At 34.2% G+C, this 14369-nt stretch overlaps 1 protein-coding gene across 1 annotated transcript in view; it reads right to left on the bottom strand.

Moving 5' to 3' along the window:
* LOC139493470 (protein mono-ADP-ribosyltransferase PARP14-like) overlaps positions 1-14369 on the bottom strand; it is a 55642-nt gene that overhangs the window by 17362 nt on the left and 23911 nt on the right. Inside the window, exons 8-13 of the mRNA XM_071281877.1 lie at positions 11669-13402; positions 10434-10892; positions 7282-7364; positions 5222-5452; positions 2804-3025; positions 2316-2409 (exon numbers count right to left, since the gene is read on the bottom strand). Of these exons, the coding sequence (XP_071137978.1) occupies positions 2316-2409; positions 2804-3025; positions 5222-5452; positions 7282-7364; positions 10434-10892; positions 11669-13402 (2823 nt within the window). The remainder of the gene's footprint in view (positions 1-2315; positions 2410-2803; positions 3026-5221; positions 5453-7281; positions 7365-10433; positions 10893-11668; positions 13403-14369) is intronic.

Raw genomic sequence — 14369 nt, 5'->3', positions numbered from 1 at the left:
CATAATGATGATTGTGACATGTTTTTCATTTTGCTGTTTAAAATTGTTAATTATTCCCCTTTGGTCACTTTTGCATTGTTTAAAAAGACTTTTTACTAAAGATAAATTCAATTAAAACCATTTGTATAGAATAAAGGAAAGAAGTTCAATGTCTAGCAATACTATTTGTACTTCACTGTTTGATTTCATGTATAATATTGTCCTGAAGACGCCACGCTTGTTGGCGAAACATGTCGACCACAATAAATTAATCACCATGCGGTAATTGATGGGTGTTGTTGTCTTTAATTACGTTTATTTGCTTTTATAGTGAAAGACAACTGTGAATACCGCGTGGTATCCACCCGCTATTACCCAACCGCACGATAACCACTTCAGGTGTTGGTTCACCATTATTAAATAGAGAAAAGAAATAAAATTCTAGCAATACTTTAAAGCTTTAAAGAACACTGACTCTTTAACCAAATGTCATCATCACTTCTTATCTTAACAGTTTTTACAAACTTGTTTATCTTTCTCACAAAACATCTGATTGCAAGACGGACAAATAGTCAATGTATAAGTTTTCTGTTGCAACATGCTTGGAGGTGAATCTTGATAAAGTGGAAATGGCGTCATCCGTGATTGGTTTAAGCATTGTACATAGTGAGATCTTAACAATGTTGTGTCCCAAATAAGTTTTGAAGGATCCAATCCGTTAGCAATTGCCACCATAGATGCTGCAGCAAAACATCCACAATCTGCGTCATTCCTCTGTCTTTGGAATTGACATAAATCCACAACAACTTGACCCTTGCTATCTCTGTCCACAATAGCAAAGATAGCTCTTTTGGTATCCCCCTGTAAATGTCTTTTCCAGCTATCAAATACTCTGACAGTATAAGGCGGACAACGTATATTAGATAGAGTTATCCAATGTTGACCACTGACATTTATAATTTGTATAAATTGACCTTTATATTTCGTTTTATAGGTCTTTTCTGACCCATGAAAGCTAAAGCCTGTTCCATTTTTGATCTTTGGTCTGAATCAACTCTATTTAAAACCTCTGACCTTCTGGAGGGTCTTGGACGAGTATACTCATCTTCATCTTGAGATGTTGGAGAACGAAAGGGAGCTGTCTTTGGCATTTCTTGATCTCTGTTGGAAATAACTTTCTTTTTTATCAGATCATATGGGTTGAATGCTCTCATCCTTGGTTCAATAGCATTAGTCACCTCATCATCAGAAGAGTCATCAGATTTCATTACTCCAGTGTTATCAGCATCGTTCAGATACCAACCTAACAAAATATAAAAACAAATGCTCAATCAAATTTGATTATAATTCTTTATCTAAATTTATTTGCTAATTCATTCCCTGTTCAATTCTTTTATAATAATTTGTAATTATAAAATAAATAATAATCATAAAAGTGAGCATTTGTTTTTATATATACGACTAGGTACCATGTGATAGCATAGCTTATGTAACTGGTCTTTAAGTGTGCTGCATAGTACTGTAAATCCAGAAATTATTGTGATGTTTTTATTATTGCGAAAAATGTGACAGGGTTATAAACGCAATAACTAAAACTTGCATTTTGAGAAATTTTTATATGAACCAGACAAGATTTTTCTGAATATCACAAAAATTAAAATCAGATTTCAGTCTATTGTGACAAAATCGCAATAATAATTAAATGCAATAATTTCTGAATTTACAGTAATATGTAGTGACTTGTTATTGAAATGACACATGCAAGGCAAGAAAGTTCGAAATACATGAAAGGCTCAATAGATTAAAAAAATATATAATATTAATCAGAAACTACTATTTCTATCAATGTCTACTTAGCATTTGTTCCAAAAAGGACAAATGTGGATCACACAAAACAACTGGATCTTCTAGTATGCTATTCTATTGGCCTAGGTTCAATAAACAATTCATTAAAAATAGAAAAAGCAGCTTTTTATTTCTCAGGTATCTGTGTCTGTAGGATCGACCTTAGTTTATTTCTTTATTTTTTCCCCTAAATAGAATTTTAAATTTATAGCAGATCTACCAAATTATATTTCATATCTATACAAAACGTGTCAGTAGTGAGAGCAAAATACCAACGAATGTATAACAGGGACAACTATGGTATGATGACATCAATTTGCCTTTTTCAGCTTTTATTGTCATGTTGGAAATCATCCTTGTTGTATAATTTGTTTGTCTTTTCATTAACATTTGTTTTAAATTTTATTTGGTAATTTTTTTCCATGGTCAACTTTTGGGAGGTCAAGAACCTTACAAATGAAATAATTATTTAATCTGTAAACAATACTGACCTCTCCTGCCCTGGTATCCTGTTGGTTGTTGTGAATAGTCTCTGTCTTGTCTTCCACCACTTCTCTGTCTGTTTTGTTCTTCATCTTCAAATGCCTTCAAGAAGCAAGTAAAATATTTACAAATCATGTCAACAGCTAGCCTAGAAGAACAGACAGTTGATCAGTATGGTTATACTTGAAACTATGGCATAAAATAATGTTTGGCATTAAATGTATGCTGTTTATTAATATCATCGTCTATTTGTTTACCAAGAGCATAAGGAAAAGTCAAATAATTTTTCAGTGAAATTATCTAAAGGGAAAATTCTGAAAAATTAATTTTTTAAAAGAAACCATTAATCATGTTAATAGATATTATTTTTTCTGATATTGAATATGAATCTCATATAGAATCAAACTTTTTTAGATGGTCAGTGAAAGTCTAATTGTTGTGGCCAGTTTCTTAAATAAAGCCAAGAATGAAAATTAAAAGCATTGGTATGTTTTACCTTCACTGTTTGATGATCTTTATCATACAATACAAATAACACCTCAGTCACATTAGAACTCTGGTTCTGACTGGCAAACTGTTCTACAGATGAATACATGTGTTTGGCTACTATGTCTCTGGGATATCCAAGTTTGCCTGTACCCATGGCAGGTATGGCTATAGATCTACAACCATTACTATCTGCTTCTTGTAGACAACCATCAATAAACTTCTCCAGTATCTGTACAATAAAGACAATATCTCAATTAGCAATAAGAGATCCACATTGCACTTCAGAACTTCTATATAGAGTTATTAAATCTGACTGAACTTTGAATTTTTGAAGCATAAAATCACCAGGGTTTCCTCAAAATTTCATCAAATGATTAAAATTTCCACAAATTCAATTGATATCTTATATCAACCTAAGTAAATGAAACACCTTAAACATTAGGGCAATTACAAAGGTAGCTCGGCTGCCAAATATATAAATATATATTTATACTGTGGATTCATTTATTTTTTGGGGTTACCAATTTTTGTGGATTGAGGAAAACTTGCATTTTCTTGAATATTTGATTTGTGGATTTGCCAAAGTCTGCATACATGCATATTGAAACTTTGTAACTCGATCGCTGTACATTAGAATTCATGGTTCCCAGGTAACCACAAAATCCATGAAAAATTGTAATCGGACAAATAATAATGAGTCCACAGTATGAAAAGCATCTGTAAGCTTTGAAATAATAAAATCCTACTGCCATTGATCCAGTGAGCCATGACAGACATAACTACAAGGATTCCTGGCCTAACTTACTTTAACTGAAGATCCATCCTTCCTCCATTGATCCAGTGAGCCATGACAGACATAACTACAAGGATTCCTGGCCTAACTTACTTTAATTGAAGATCCATCCTTCCTCCATTGATCCAGTGAGCCATGACAGACATAACTACAAGGATTCCTGGCCTAACTTACTTTAATTGAAGATCCATCCTTCCTCCATTGATCCAGTGAGCCATGACAGACATAACTACAAGGATTCCTGGCCTAACTTACTTTAATAGAAGATCCATCCTCCCTCTATTGATCAAGTGAGCCATGACAGACATAACTACAAGGATTCCTGGCCTAACTTACTTTAATTGAAGATCCATCCTTCCTCCATTGATCCAGTGAGCCATGACAGACATATCTACAAGGGTTCCTGGCCTAACTTACTTTAATTGAAGATCCATCCTCCCTCCATTGATCCAGTGAGCAATGACAGACATATCTACAAGGGTTTCTGGCCTAACTTACTTTAATTGATGATCCATCCTCCTTCCATTGATCAAGTGAGCCATGACAGACATAACTACAAGGATTCCTGGCCTAACTTACTTTAATTGAAGATCCATCCTCCCTCCATTGATCAAGTGACCCATGACAGACATAACTACAAGGATTCCTGGCCTAACTTACTTTAATTGAAGATCCATCCTTCCTCCATTGATCCAGTGAGCCATGACAGACAAATCTACAAGGATTCCTGGCCTAACTTACTTTAATTGAAGATCCATCCTCCCTCCATTGATCAAGTGACCCATGACAGACAAATCTACAAGGATTCCTAGCCTAACTTACTTTAATTGAAGATCCATCCTCCCTCTATTGATCAAGTGAGCCATGACAGACAAATCTACAAGGATTCCTGGCCTAACTTACTTTAATTGAAGATCCATCCTCCCTCTATTGATCCAGTGAGCCATGACAGACAAATCTACAAGGATTCCTGGCCTAACTTACTTTAATTGAAGATCCATCCTCCCTCCATTGATCAAGTGACCCATGACAGACAAATCTACAAGGATTCCTGGCCTAACTTACTTTAATTGAAGATCCATCCTCCCTCCATTGATCAAGTGACCCATGACAGACAAATCTACAAGGATTCCTGGCCTAACTTACTTTAATTGAAGATCCATCCTCCCTCCATTGATCAAGTGACCCATGACAGACATAACTACAAGGATTCCTGGCCTAACTTACTTTAAAAGAAGATCCATCCTCCCTCCATTGATCAAGTGACCCATGACAGACATAACTACAAGGATTCCTGGCCTAACTTACTTTAATTGAAGATCCATCCTTCCTCCATTGATCCAGTGAGCCATGACAGACATAACTACAAGGATTCCTGGCCTAACTTACTTTAACTGAAGATCCATCCTTCCTCCATTGATCCAGTGAGCCATGACAGACATAACTACAAGGATTCCTGGCCTAACTTACTTTAATAGAAGATCCATCCTCGCTCCATTGATCAAGTGAGCCATGACAGACATAACTACAAGGATTCCTGGCCTAACTTACTTTAATTGACGATCCATCCTTCCTCCATTGATCAAGTGAGCCATGACAGACATATCTACAAGGATTCCTGGCCTAACTTACTTTAATTGAAGATCCATCCTTCCTCCATTGATCCAGTGAGCCATGACAGACATAACTACAAGGTAAGTTATATCCTGATGTAACAGCTACTTCTCCATAGCCAATACCCTGTGGATAGTTCTGTTTACATTCATCTTGTAGTGCCTGTCCTCCAACTTTAAGCAATGCAGCAGAAACTGCTCCCTGGTTTAGCTGTAAGTCCTTTGAAGTGGTGTTAACAATAGCATCTACCTGAAATACAACAAACAATATGTATCACAGAGTCACACAAGTGATATTAAAGCTTTGTTAGGTTAAAGTACAACTTCCCAATGAAAGAGGACAAGTTAATATCAACCTCCCAATGTGAGAGCAGAACTTATCAAGCTTACTATAAAGACAATAAATGCTAAGGGGAGACAGAAAATAGACTTAAATTAGTAAAATAACGATATTATTGCGTTTTTGGTGATTTTCTTATTTAAAGAAATAACTTAAAAAATGTGGTGCACACTGAATAACGGGCGTAGCAGGATATTTTACAGTGTGCACCACATTTTTTATGTTATTTCGAATAGACTGACAAAATATTACAGTTAATATTTCTTATAATTTAATTCTAAATTCCATTTTAAACCCGCGTAAATCATGAAAAGATGATGACAAAATTGTGTCTATGATATGATAAATAAACGAACTCAGCAAATTAGAAGATACGTTACATCCAAAATTAAATTACATAAAAACATTTACCACTCACAATATGACATCACTGATAACTTTTGCCCTATTATCAGATACATGTGAAAATACCTCCTGGTCCACCTTATTGAATAAAATTGAGAATGGAAATGGGGAATGTGTCAAAGAGACAACAACCCGACCAAATAAAAAACAACAGCAGAGGGTCACCAACAGGTCTTCAATGTAGCGAGAAATTCCCGCACCCGGAGGCGTCCTTCAGCTGGCCCCTAAACAAATATATACTAGTTCAGTGATAATGAACGCCATACTAATTTCCAAATTGTACACAAGAAACTAAAATTAAAATAATACAAGACTAACAAAGGCCAGAGGCTCCTGACTTGGGACAGGCGCAAAAATGCGGCGGGGTTAAACATGTTTGTGAGATCTCAACCCTCCCCCTATACCTCTAACCAATGTAGTAAAGTAAACGCATAACAATACGCACATTAAAATTCAGTTCAAGAAAAATCCGAGTCTGATGTCAAAAGATGTAACCAAAGAAAATAAACAAAATGACAATAATACATAAATAACAACAGACTAGCAGTTAACTGACATGCCAGCTCCAGACTTCAATTAAACTGACTGAAAGATTATGATTTCATCATATGAACATCAGGCACAATCCTTCCCGTTAGGGGTTTAGTATCATACCATCATAACATATATGAGAAGAACATAACCCGTGTCATGCCAACAACTGTTTTTAGAATAAATGTGTTTAGTTCCGATGCAAAGACCTTATCAGTGACTCAATATTAACCCCAAAATATGCAATCTTTAATGACTTGACAACAGTATCGTAATTATATCCCTTCTTAATAAGTCTATTCAAAGGTTTTGTAAGTTTCTGAGGTGAATACTGACACCTTTGTGCTTTATAAAGAATATTACCATAAAAAATTGGATGTGAAATACCTGAACGTATTAGAAGTCTGCATGTTGAGCTATATTTACGAATGATGTCTTTATACCGATGATAAAATTTAGTAAATGTTTTGACTAGTTTGTGATATCGAAAACCCTGGTGTAATAATTTTTCAGTAATACATAAATTTCTCTCGTTAAAATCTAAAACACTTCATATTTGCATGGTTAATGCATAGACTTTTTAATTGTCCCACTTCAAACCTTGACTAGTTTGAGGGCCCTAGACTCCCCTTTTTCAATATCTTATATTCCATATCATATTCATCACTTAACACATGTATCCTTTACAATAACTGGTTATCTGTCTTATAATTGTCTACTTATTGGAAACCGTATATTAAATGATACAGACCTTTTTTTCTTAAATATTAGACTCATGAAAAAATAAAAGTTTAAAATCTTACTTTCATTTTTGCTAGCTCTCCTTTGACTATTTTGATTTGTACATTCCCAGTAGAGATAGGGCCAGCCTGTGCAGTAAATCCATCTGAAAAGACATGAAAATTACTGAAGCTGTAAATTGATATCATTTTATCATATCAAACAACAAACTGTAAAAAAAAAGATGCAAATGTAAATGGTTTTCAGACCAATCAAATTAGCTCAAAAAACAAAACAAAAACTGATATAAAAACAAAATAAACAAAGTAAACCATTATAGGTCAAGGTACGGCCTTCAACACGAAGCATTGGCTCACACCAAACAACAAGCTAATAAAGGTCCCCAAAATTATGTTCTCTTAGACAAAAGTATCAATCAGTACATATATCCAACAGATTTGTTGTAAAGACTGCATTAACACACTGACCAAGTGCAATGCCAAAAAATTATTTTGTTATAAATCTTGCTATTTTTTTTTATAGATATAGGAAGATGTGGTATGAGTGCCAATGAGACATCTCTCCATCCAAATAACAAATTATAAAAGTAAACCATTATAGGTCAAGGTATGGCCTTCAACACGAAGCCTTGGCTCACACCAAACAACAAGCCATAAAGGTACCCAAAATATGTTCTCTTAGACAAAAGCATCAATCAGTACATATATCCAACAGATTTGTTGTAAAGACTGCATTAACACACTGACCAAGTGCAATGCCAAAAAATTATTTTGTTATAAATCTTTCTATTTGTTTTTTTATAGATATAGGAAGATGTGGTATGAGTGCCAATGAGACAACTCTCCATCCAAATAACAAATTATAAAAGTCAACCATTATAGGTCAAGGCATGGCCTTCAAAACAGAGCCTTGGCTCACACCGAACAGCAAGCTATAAAGGGCCCCAAATAAGTAAAGTAAAACCATTCAAACAGGAAAACCAACAGTCAAATCTATATAAAAACAAGAAAAGAGAAACATGAATGAACTACATAAACAAACGACAACTACTGTGCATCAGATTCCCTTTAGTCTGAATATTCCATATTTTGTCATGTCAGGGCCTTTTATGCCTGACTTAAAGGTATGAGTTTTGCTCATTGTTGAAGGACATACTGTGAGGTATATTTACTTATCATTCAGACTATGTCGAATTGTTGTCTTATAAGCTATATCATATAACATCTCCTTGCTTTGTATCAACTAGAACACACCCGCTAAATTGCAGGCATTCAGAGCTTGGTTGAAAGTATGAAAACTGTTGTAGTGTGACTTTTTTGTAAAAGATTTTATCACTGGAGAATTTTAGGAAAGGTATCAAAAGTCAACGGTACATCGTGGCAGAACAATTTATTTTAGCCCTCCTCATTTTTTTCCAAATCAGTAAATTTTTTTTATTTTCTATTAATTTTCCATATACTGCATGTGAACACACATATATTATATTATTTATGTAATAAAAATAGAAGAACTTAGAAGAAGAGGAAAATGTTTCATCTTCCAATTATGGGTCCCAAAGGGCATAAACATTACAACGTCAATCATTTTCATTGCAATACAAACAATAAGATAAAAAAGGATTAATGAGAATTATTTAAGTTCTTAACGAATAATTTTGTAGATAAAGAATCTATAATTATTTTTTATAAATATCTAATGCATTTTAATGCAAGTGTGGTTGATATAGATAACAAAGAAACAGCCCAAAAAGAGAGAAAAAAAAATAATAGATATCCATATATGTATAGTACATAATAAGTTGAATCAAATAAGCATATAAAAAGTAGCTAAAAAGAAAATAAAAGTTAAGCATGTAATATATGAACGCCATTGATGATAAACTTGGAATATATAGTATTAATAGCAAATACAATGTGCACTTTATTTATAGTATATGTAAAGCAAAAAAATATGTCCTGTCCCCCAAGCACCTTTGAAAGAGAGTTATAATGCCCTTTAACGTCAGGTGTCAAACAGTCATTTCGGCTACAGGTAGCGTCAAATAGGTTAAAATTTTACTGTGATTTATCAAAATATACTTATTACGATTTGTCAGAGGTCTCAAATAATTATAGTTACCATCATTTTTGGATAAAAATTAACGTGATTCGTCAAAATCAGTCGATGTTTTTATCGTCTTAAAGAAAGTGTACATTTTATCGTCATACACCAAAAAATACCGTTTACGTCATTTGGCATGAACTTTTACTGTTATTCGTCATGAAGGTTCCCTTATTACAATCTTCATCAAAACTATGTGTAATTTTTTTTTAAACCATCCTTAACGGAAGTCTAGTCTATTACTTAAAAGTCCAACCGATGACGGAAACAATATCCGGACGCCTTTAGGTGTCATACCACCAATTAAAAGTCCCTATCTGTTCAACCAAATTTTGCAATTTTCACAGCTTTCTAAATATTTTACCGTAAGTTTAACTTCATAGAAACTAGGTATATCCTGAATTGTACAGGTGTCACCTTTCTGCATGCCAATTTTCAACATACATTCAAAATCATATAAGAAAGCAGAGAGCTTCCGAAAGGAGGTACCACTAAAAATAACCCCTGGTTTTCTGGAAATCTTAAATTAGTATACTATGGAGCGCATTAATCCTCAATTTTTAATGCAAACTCATAGACAGGTAAATTTTGGCTCAAAATGGTCTTAATATATTTCTCTTTCAACAAAACTTTCATTTCTGCAAATTTGTTAGTTAGTTTAGGTGAACAATGACATCAAATGCACTTTTTTTTGTCCGAGTAGGCCTACTTTCACATACGTTCTAAATTTGAGGGAGTAATTGGTGGTATGACACCTAAATTATCGTTTTTCTCCTAAAATAACCAAAACGGAATAATCATAAGTGAGGATGACAAATGGGACTATCCATGGTACATATAGGACACAAACACATGATGATTAATTTATTGTGGAAGGAAGAGATGCAACACACAAAATGATGTCTTCTTGTTTAAACGTATAGTTAAGGAAAAAGTTCAATCCAGAGTATTTCTATCTTTACAATTTTTGACATTTTATCTAAATATTGTCTGATGATCAAGATATTTCTTTGTGATCGTGCATAACAGAGACTGTCGAAGGAAGCCATTCCATCACTTTGAAAAAGATTAACTAAGAGTCATCTGATATTTTTAAAACATTAAGTAAATTTACCTGAATAACCAGCACGTGATGGTGTTTTTCCTCTTCCATCTTCTCTCTTCCCAAATACCTTGTCCCCAGCCTTCACAAATAGGTCTACAGAATTCTCATTGACATCACAAAGGTACACTCTCTGAACTGTGCTGCCCCTATTACTACTTAAATAATCATGAACTGCCTGGGCAATCACTCTGGTTGCCTGGTTTGCTGGGTAACCAAAGATTCCTGTACAAAGAGCTGGGATTGCAATACTGGTGTGCTGAGCTTGTTCTGTCTCAACTATTGCTGTTTCAACACATTTGTGAAGTAGGTCTTCTTCTCTATTAGAACCCCCCTGCCATACTGGGCCTACAGCATGGATAATCATCTGACATTTTAATGTTCCAGGTCCAGATCCGAAACATTCCCCCTCAGATAACTGACCGTGATAACTTATATACAGGTCACATTCATCTTGTATTCCTTTTCCACCTATAAAATTACAGAAAAAATTCAGTTAAATGCATCACTTCAAAAGCTAGGTAAATTGTCATTGATAATTAAAGGGTTTTCTTTCAAGCTTTTCTTACAAATCATTGACACTATGTAAGACTCCAAAAGGCCAAATAGATATGCTCAGAACACAATTTTGCTCCTCTTTGTTTGTCTATTTGTTTTGTTCACGCATCTTTGTCAATATTATGAAATTTGATGCAACTGTCTTACAAGTTAGAGTTTTAGCAAGCTATAAAACCAGTAGCAATCCACCATTTTCTACATAAGAAAATGCCTGTAACAAGGTAGGTTGTTATTCATTTGTTTGATGTGTTTAATGTGTTTGAGCTTTTGAATTTGCCATTTGATAAGGGAATACAAGAATATGTGTCTATATGAATGTGACATCCCTGTGTTCAGTAAACTGTTTAAAAGTAATCACACTTATGCTTAAATTTATCCTAACCAGACTAAGGTAAACAGTATTCAGAAATTAAAACAAATTTTACATTTAATGAGTTACTATGGCAACAAACCATAATGAAATTTGAATATTTTTTTAAATTCTTGATTTTCCTTGTTTTAATTCAAATTTTAAGTATCTTTTAGATTGGTAAAATATGTGTGCACCCAAGAAACCAAGAAAATCTTTTGGTGAGATTATGTCAACACTTATAATAAGGATTCTCTTAAATTAATTTGTTGTTTCTTGGCTGCACACGTTGTATCAAATAAGTACTTTCTTATCCACAAAAGGAAGAGCTGCTACTTACCTTTATTAACCAGCACCTTGGCAAGACCCCCACTATGATTCAAATCTTTATTAGCTGCATTGACAATAACATCAACATCCAGACCAGTAATATCACCCTTGACCACAATGACCTCTTGACCTCCAGCACCACAATACACTGCCCTCTCATCTGCACCTGCACCTCCTCTACGTCTAATTTGACCTGATGACCTTTTGTCTTCATCACTATCACTACTAATAACAACTCCCGCCTGTTTGCTAACTTGCTTCAGTTTTGTCTTTCCTTGGTTACTATTCATTAACTCCTGTAAACCTGGTCTGTCCATAGAATGTTTGGTTTTATATATTTTCTGTACTAGAGTTTCCACTTCATCTTCAGCATCCTTTATTCCCTCTGCATTCCCTTTAACCAGTATACCATCACTCTTTACAGCAACAATGATGTTTCTTTTCCTTAAGTCTTTCTCCAGATTTTCTACATCATCTTTCATTTCCTCCTGAAGAAATTTCAACTGAGAAGGTGGTAAATCAATGGTTATCTCTTTTTCTGTATTTGTAAGAAAAAAATCTTGTAGCTTTTCTTTAATTTGTCCAGCTTCTCCTTGTGTGTTACAATATACAGTTATCTGGCATTGCTGGTTTGTGACAATTTCAACTATAACTGATTTTCTCTCAAATTCATTCTGGATTGCCTGTACATGTTGCTTCCATTTTTGAGAATTTAGCATGGATTTCTGTACATTGTCAACATCCACCTTGACCTCTACCACACAGTCTTTTAAAATGTCTGCTGCAGCTACGGCTTCTTCATCAGACATTGAATACATAAGAATGGAATTATTCTGGATTTCCCAAACTCCAATCAGGTTACTGCTCTTGTGTTTTGCTGCTATTGATTTCTTTACATCCTGTCTTTTTAAAAACTGAATGTATCCTGGTGATTTCTTACCAAGTGGTGCTGATGCTATGTTATCCAACATTTCATACATAGTAACCTTGGCTTTGCCGATGTTTCCAGGTATTCCTGAAAATGTAATAGCTTGCTTTTTCATGTCTATCTTAACCTCCATTTGCTTAAACTCTTGTTTGATTTTGGTTGCGAAATGAGTAAATGACAAAACCAACAACTGGTGACGTTTTAGACTGACTTCCTCTTGAACTAATTGACTTTTTCTATCAAGATCTTCTGACACATCATGAATTATTCTTTTTACTTTATCAGAGACTTCTTTTACAGGGTCCAAGAGGCCAGTAATTATAATTTCACAAGTATGTTGATTCTCCAAATTAACTGTAACACCATCAGGATCAGATATGTGAATTTCCCGTAGTTTTTGCATGACAGGACCCCAAGCTTCTTGTAGTGTAGAGTGAACCTCTGTCACTAACAAGTTCACAAATGAATCAACGAGCATTCTTGTATCTTTTTCCCATGTTTTTGCTACTTGTCGACAATCTTCTGTTTCCTTTGTTATCGTGCATTCTACAATTATTTTGTTTTCTTGGGGTGATACTGGCCAAGTTATTTTAGCATGAGATTTTTCCAACTGTTTTTCAAGAGTCACCTTTTTATGAGCTGAGTTTTTCAAAAAATGTATTTTATATTTGTTAATGTCAGTAATAACTAAAGGTGGCAATGGTTTGAACTTTGGTCCTTCATTATCAGCTGGGACGCCCAGACAATCATAGAAGACTTGTACTTTCAGTGTGCAGTTGTCAATGGTATGAGATCTCTTACAGGCCAACAGAGCATCTACAATACATGAATATGTAAACTGTAACATTGTAATTAAGCATCCGAAATATTTGAACTGACTGATTCCCTGTCTATACAAATCAAGTATGATGCATTGCATGGGTTCAGACAATACTAAATAATTGAAATTGAAATTTGCAACCACTTTTCAAACTTTATGCAACATGAGCAAGTCATTTACACATCCTATACTTTTCTAACACGATTCAGAATAATGTCCAATCTTTAAATCAAGAGTATTGACATAGTGTTAAAGATTACAGACAAAAAGTCACAAGACAAAAAGTCACAAAATTGAAAGGACAATAAAAGCTTCTAGGAGAGCCTGAACAAGAATGTGTCCATAGTACACGGATGCCCCATTCGCACTATCATTTTCTATGTTTAGTGGACCTTGAAATTGGGGTAAAATCTCTAATTTGGCATTTAAATTAGACAGATCATATCATAGGGAACATGTTTACTAAGTTTCAAGTTGATTGGACTTCAACTTCATCAAAAACTACCTTGACCAAAAACTTTAACCTGAAATTTGCACTATCATGTTCTATGGTCAGTGAACCATGAAATTGGGGTCAAAACTCTTATTTGGCATTAAAATTAGAATGATCATGTCATAGGGCACATGTGTAACATGTGTACTTGCTAACTAGTAAGTATTTATTAAAGTTTTTCAAAATAAGAAACACAAATGTTTTTCAACAGGTCGAGAACTCTAGATTTTCTGACGTCAGAATATATTTGCATAGTAATTTCCAAAACACAAGGCCAATATGGCCTTGAAAAACTGACCAATCGACTCAATGAACTACAATGCATTGTGGGCTACTACGAGTAAACTACTACTTAAGACACGTGGAATTAGTGGGAAAACAGTCAATTAATATATTGTCTGGGACTCTCATTACCAAAGTTTTTATTCTGCAAATATATTTAATGTAAAATATATAACGTAATCTTCAAT

Source organism: Mytilus edulis, chromosome 10 (genome assembly GCF_963676685.1).
Source record: "Mytilus edulis chromosome 10, xbMytEdul2.2, whole genome shotgun sequence".
NCBI lineage: Eukaryota > Metazoa > Mollusca > Bivalvia > Mytilida > Mytilidae > Mytilus > Mytilus edulis.
The sequence above is the reverse complement of the archived record's forward strand: the minus strand, read 5'-3'. Positions and strand labels throughout refer to the sequence as shown.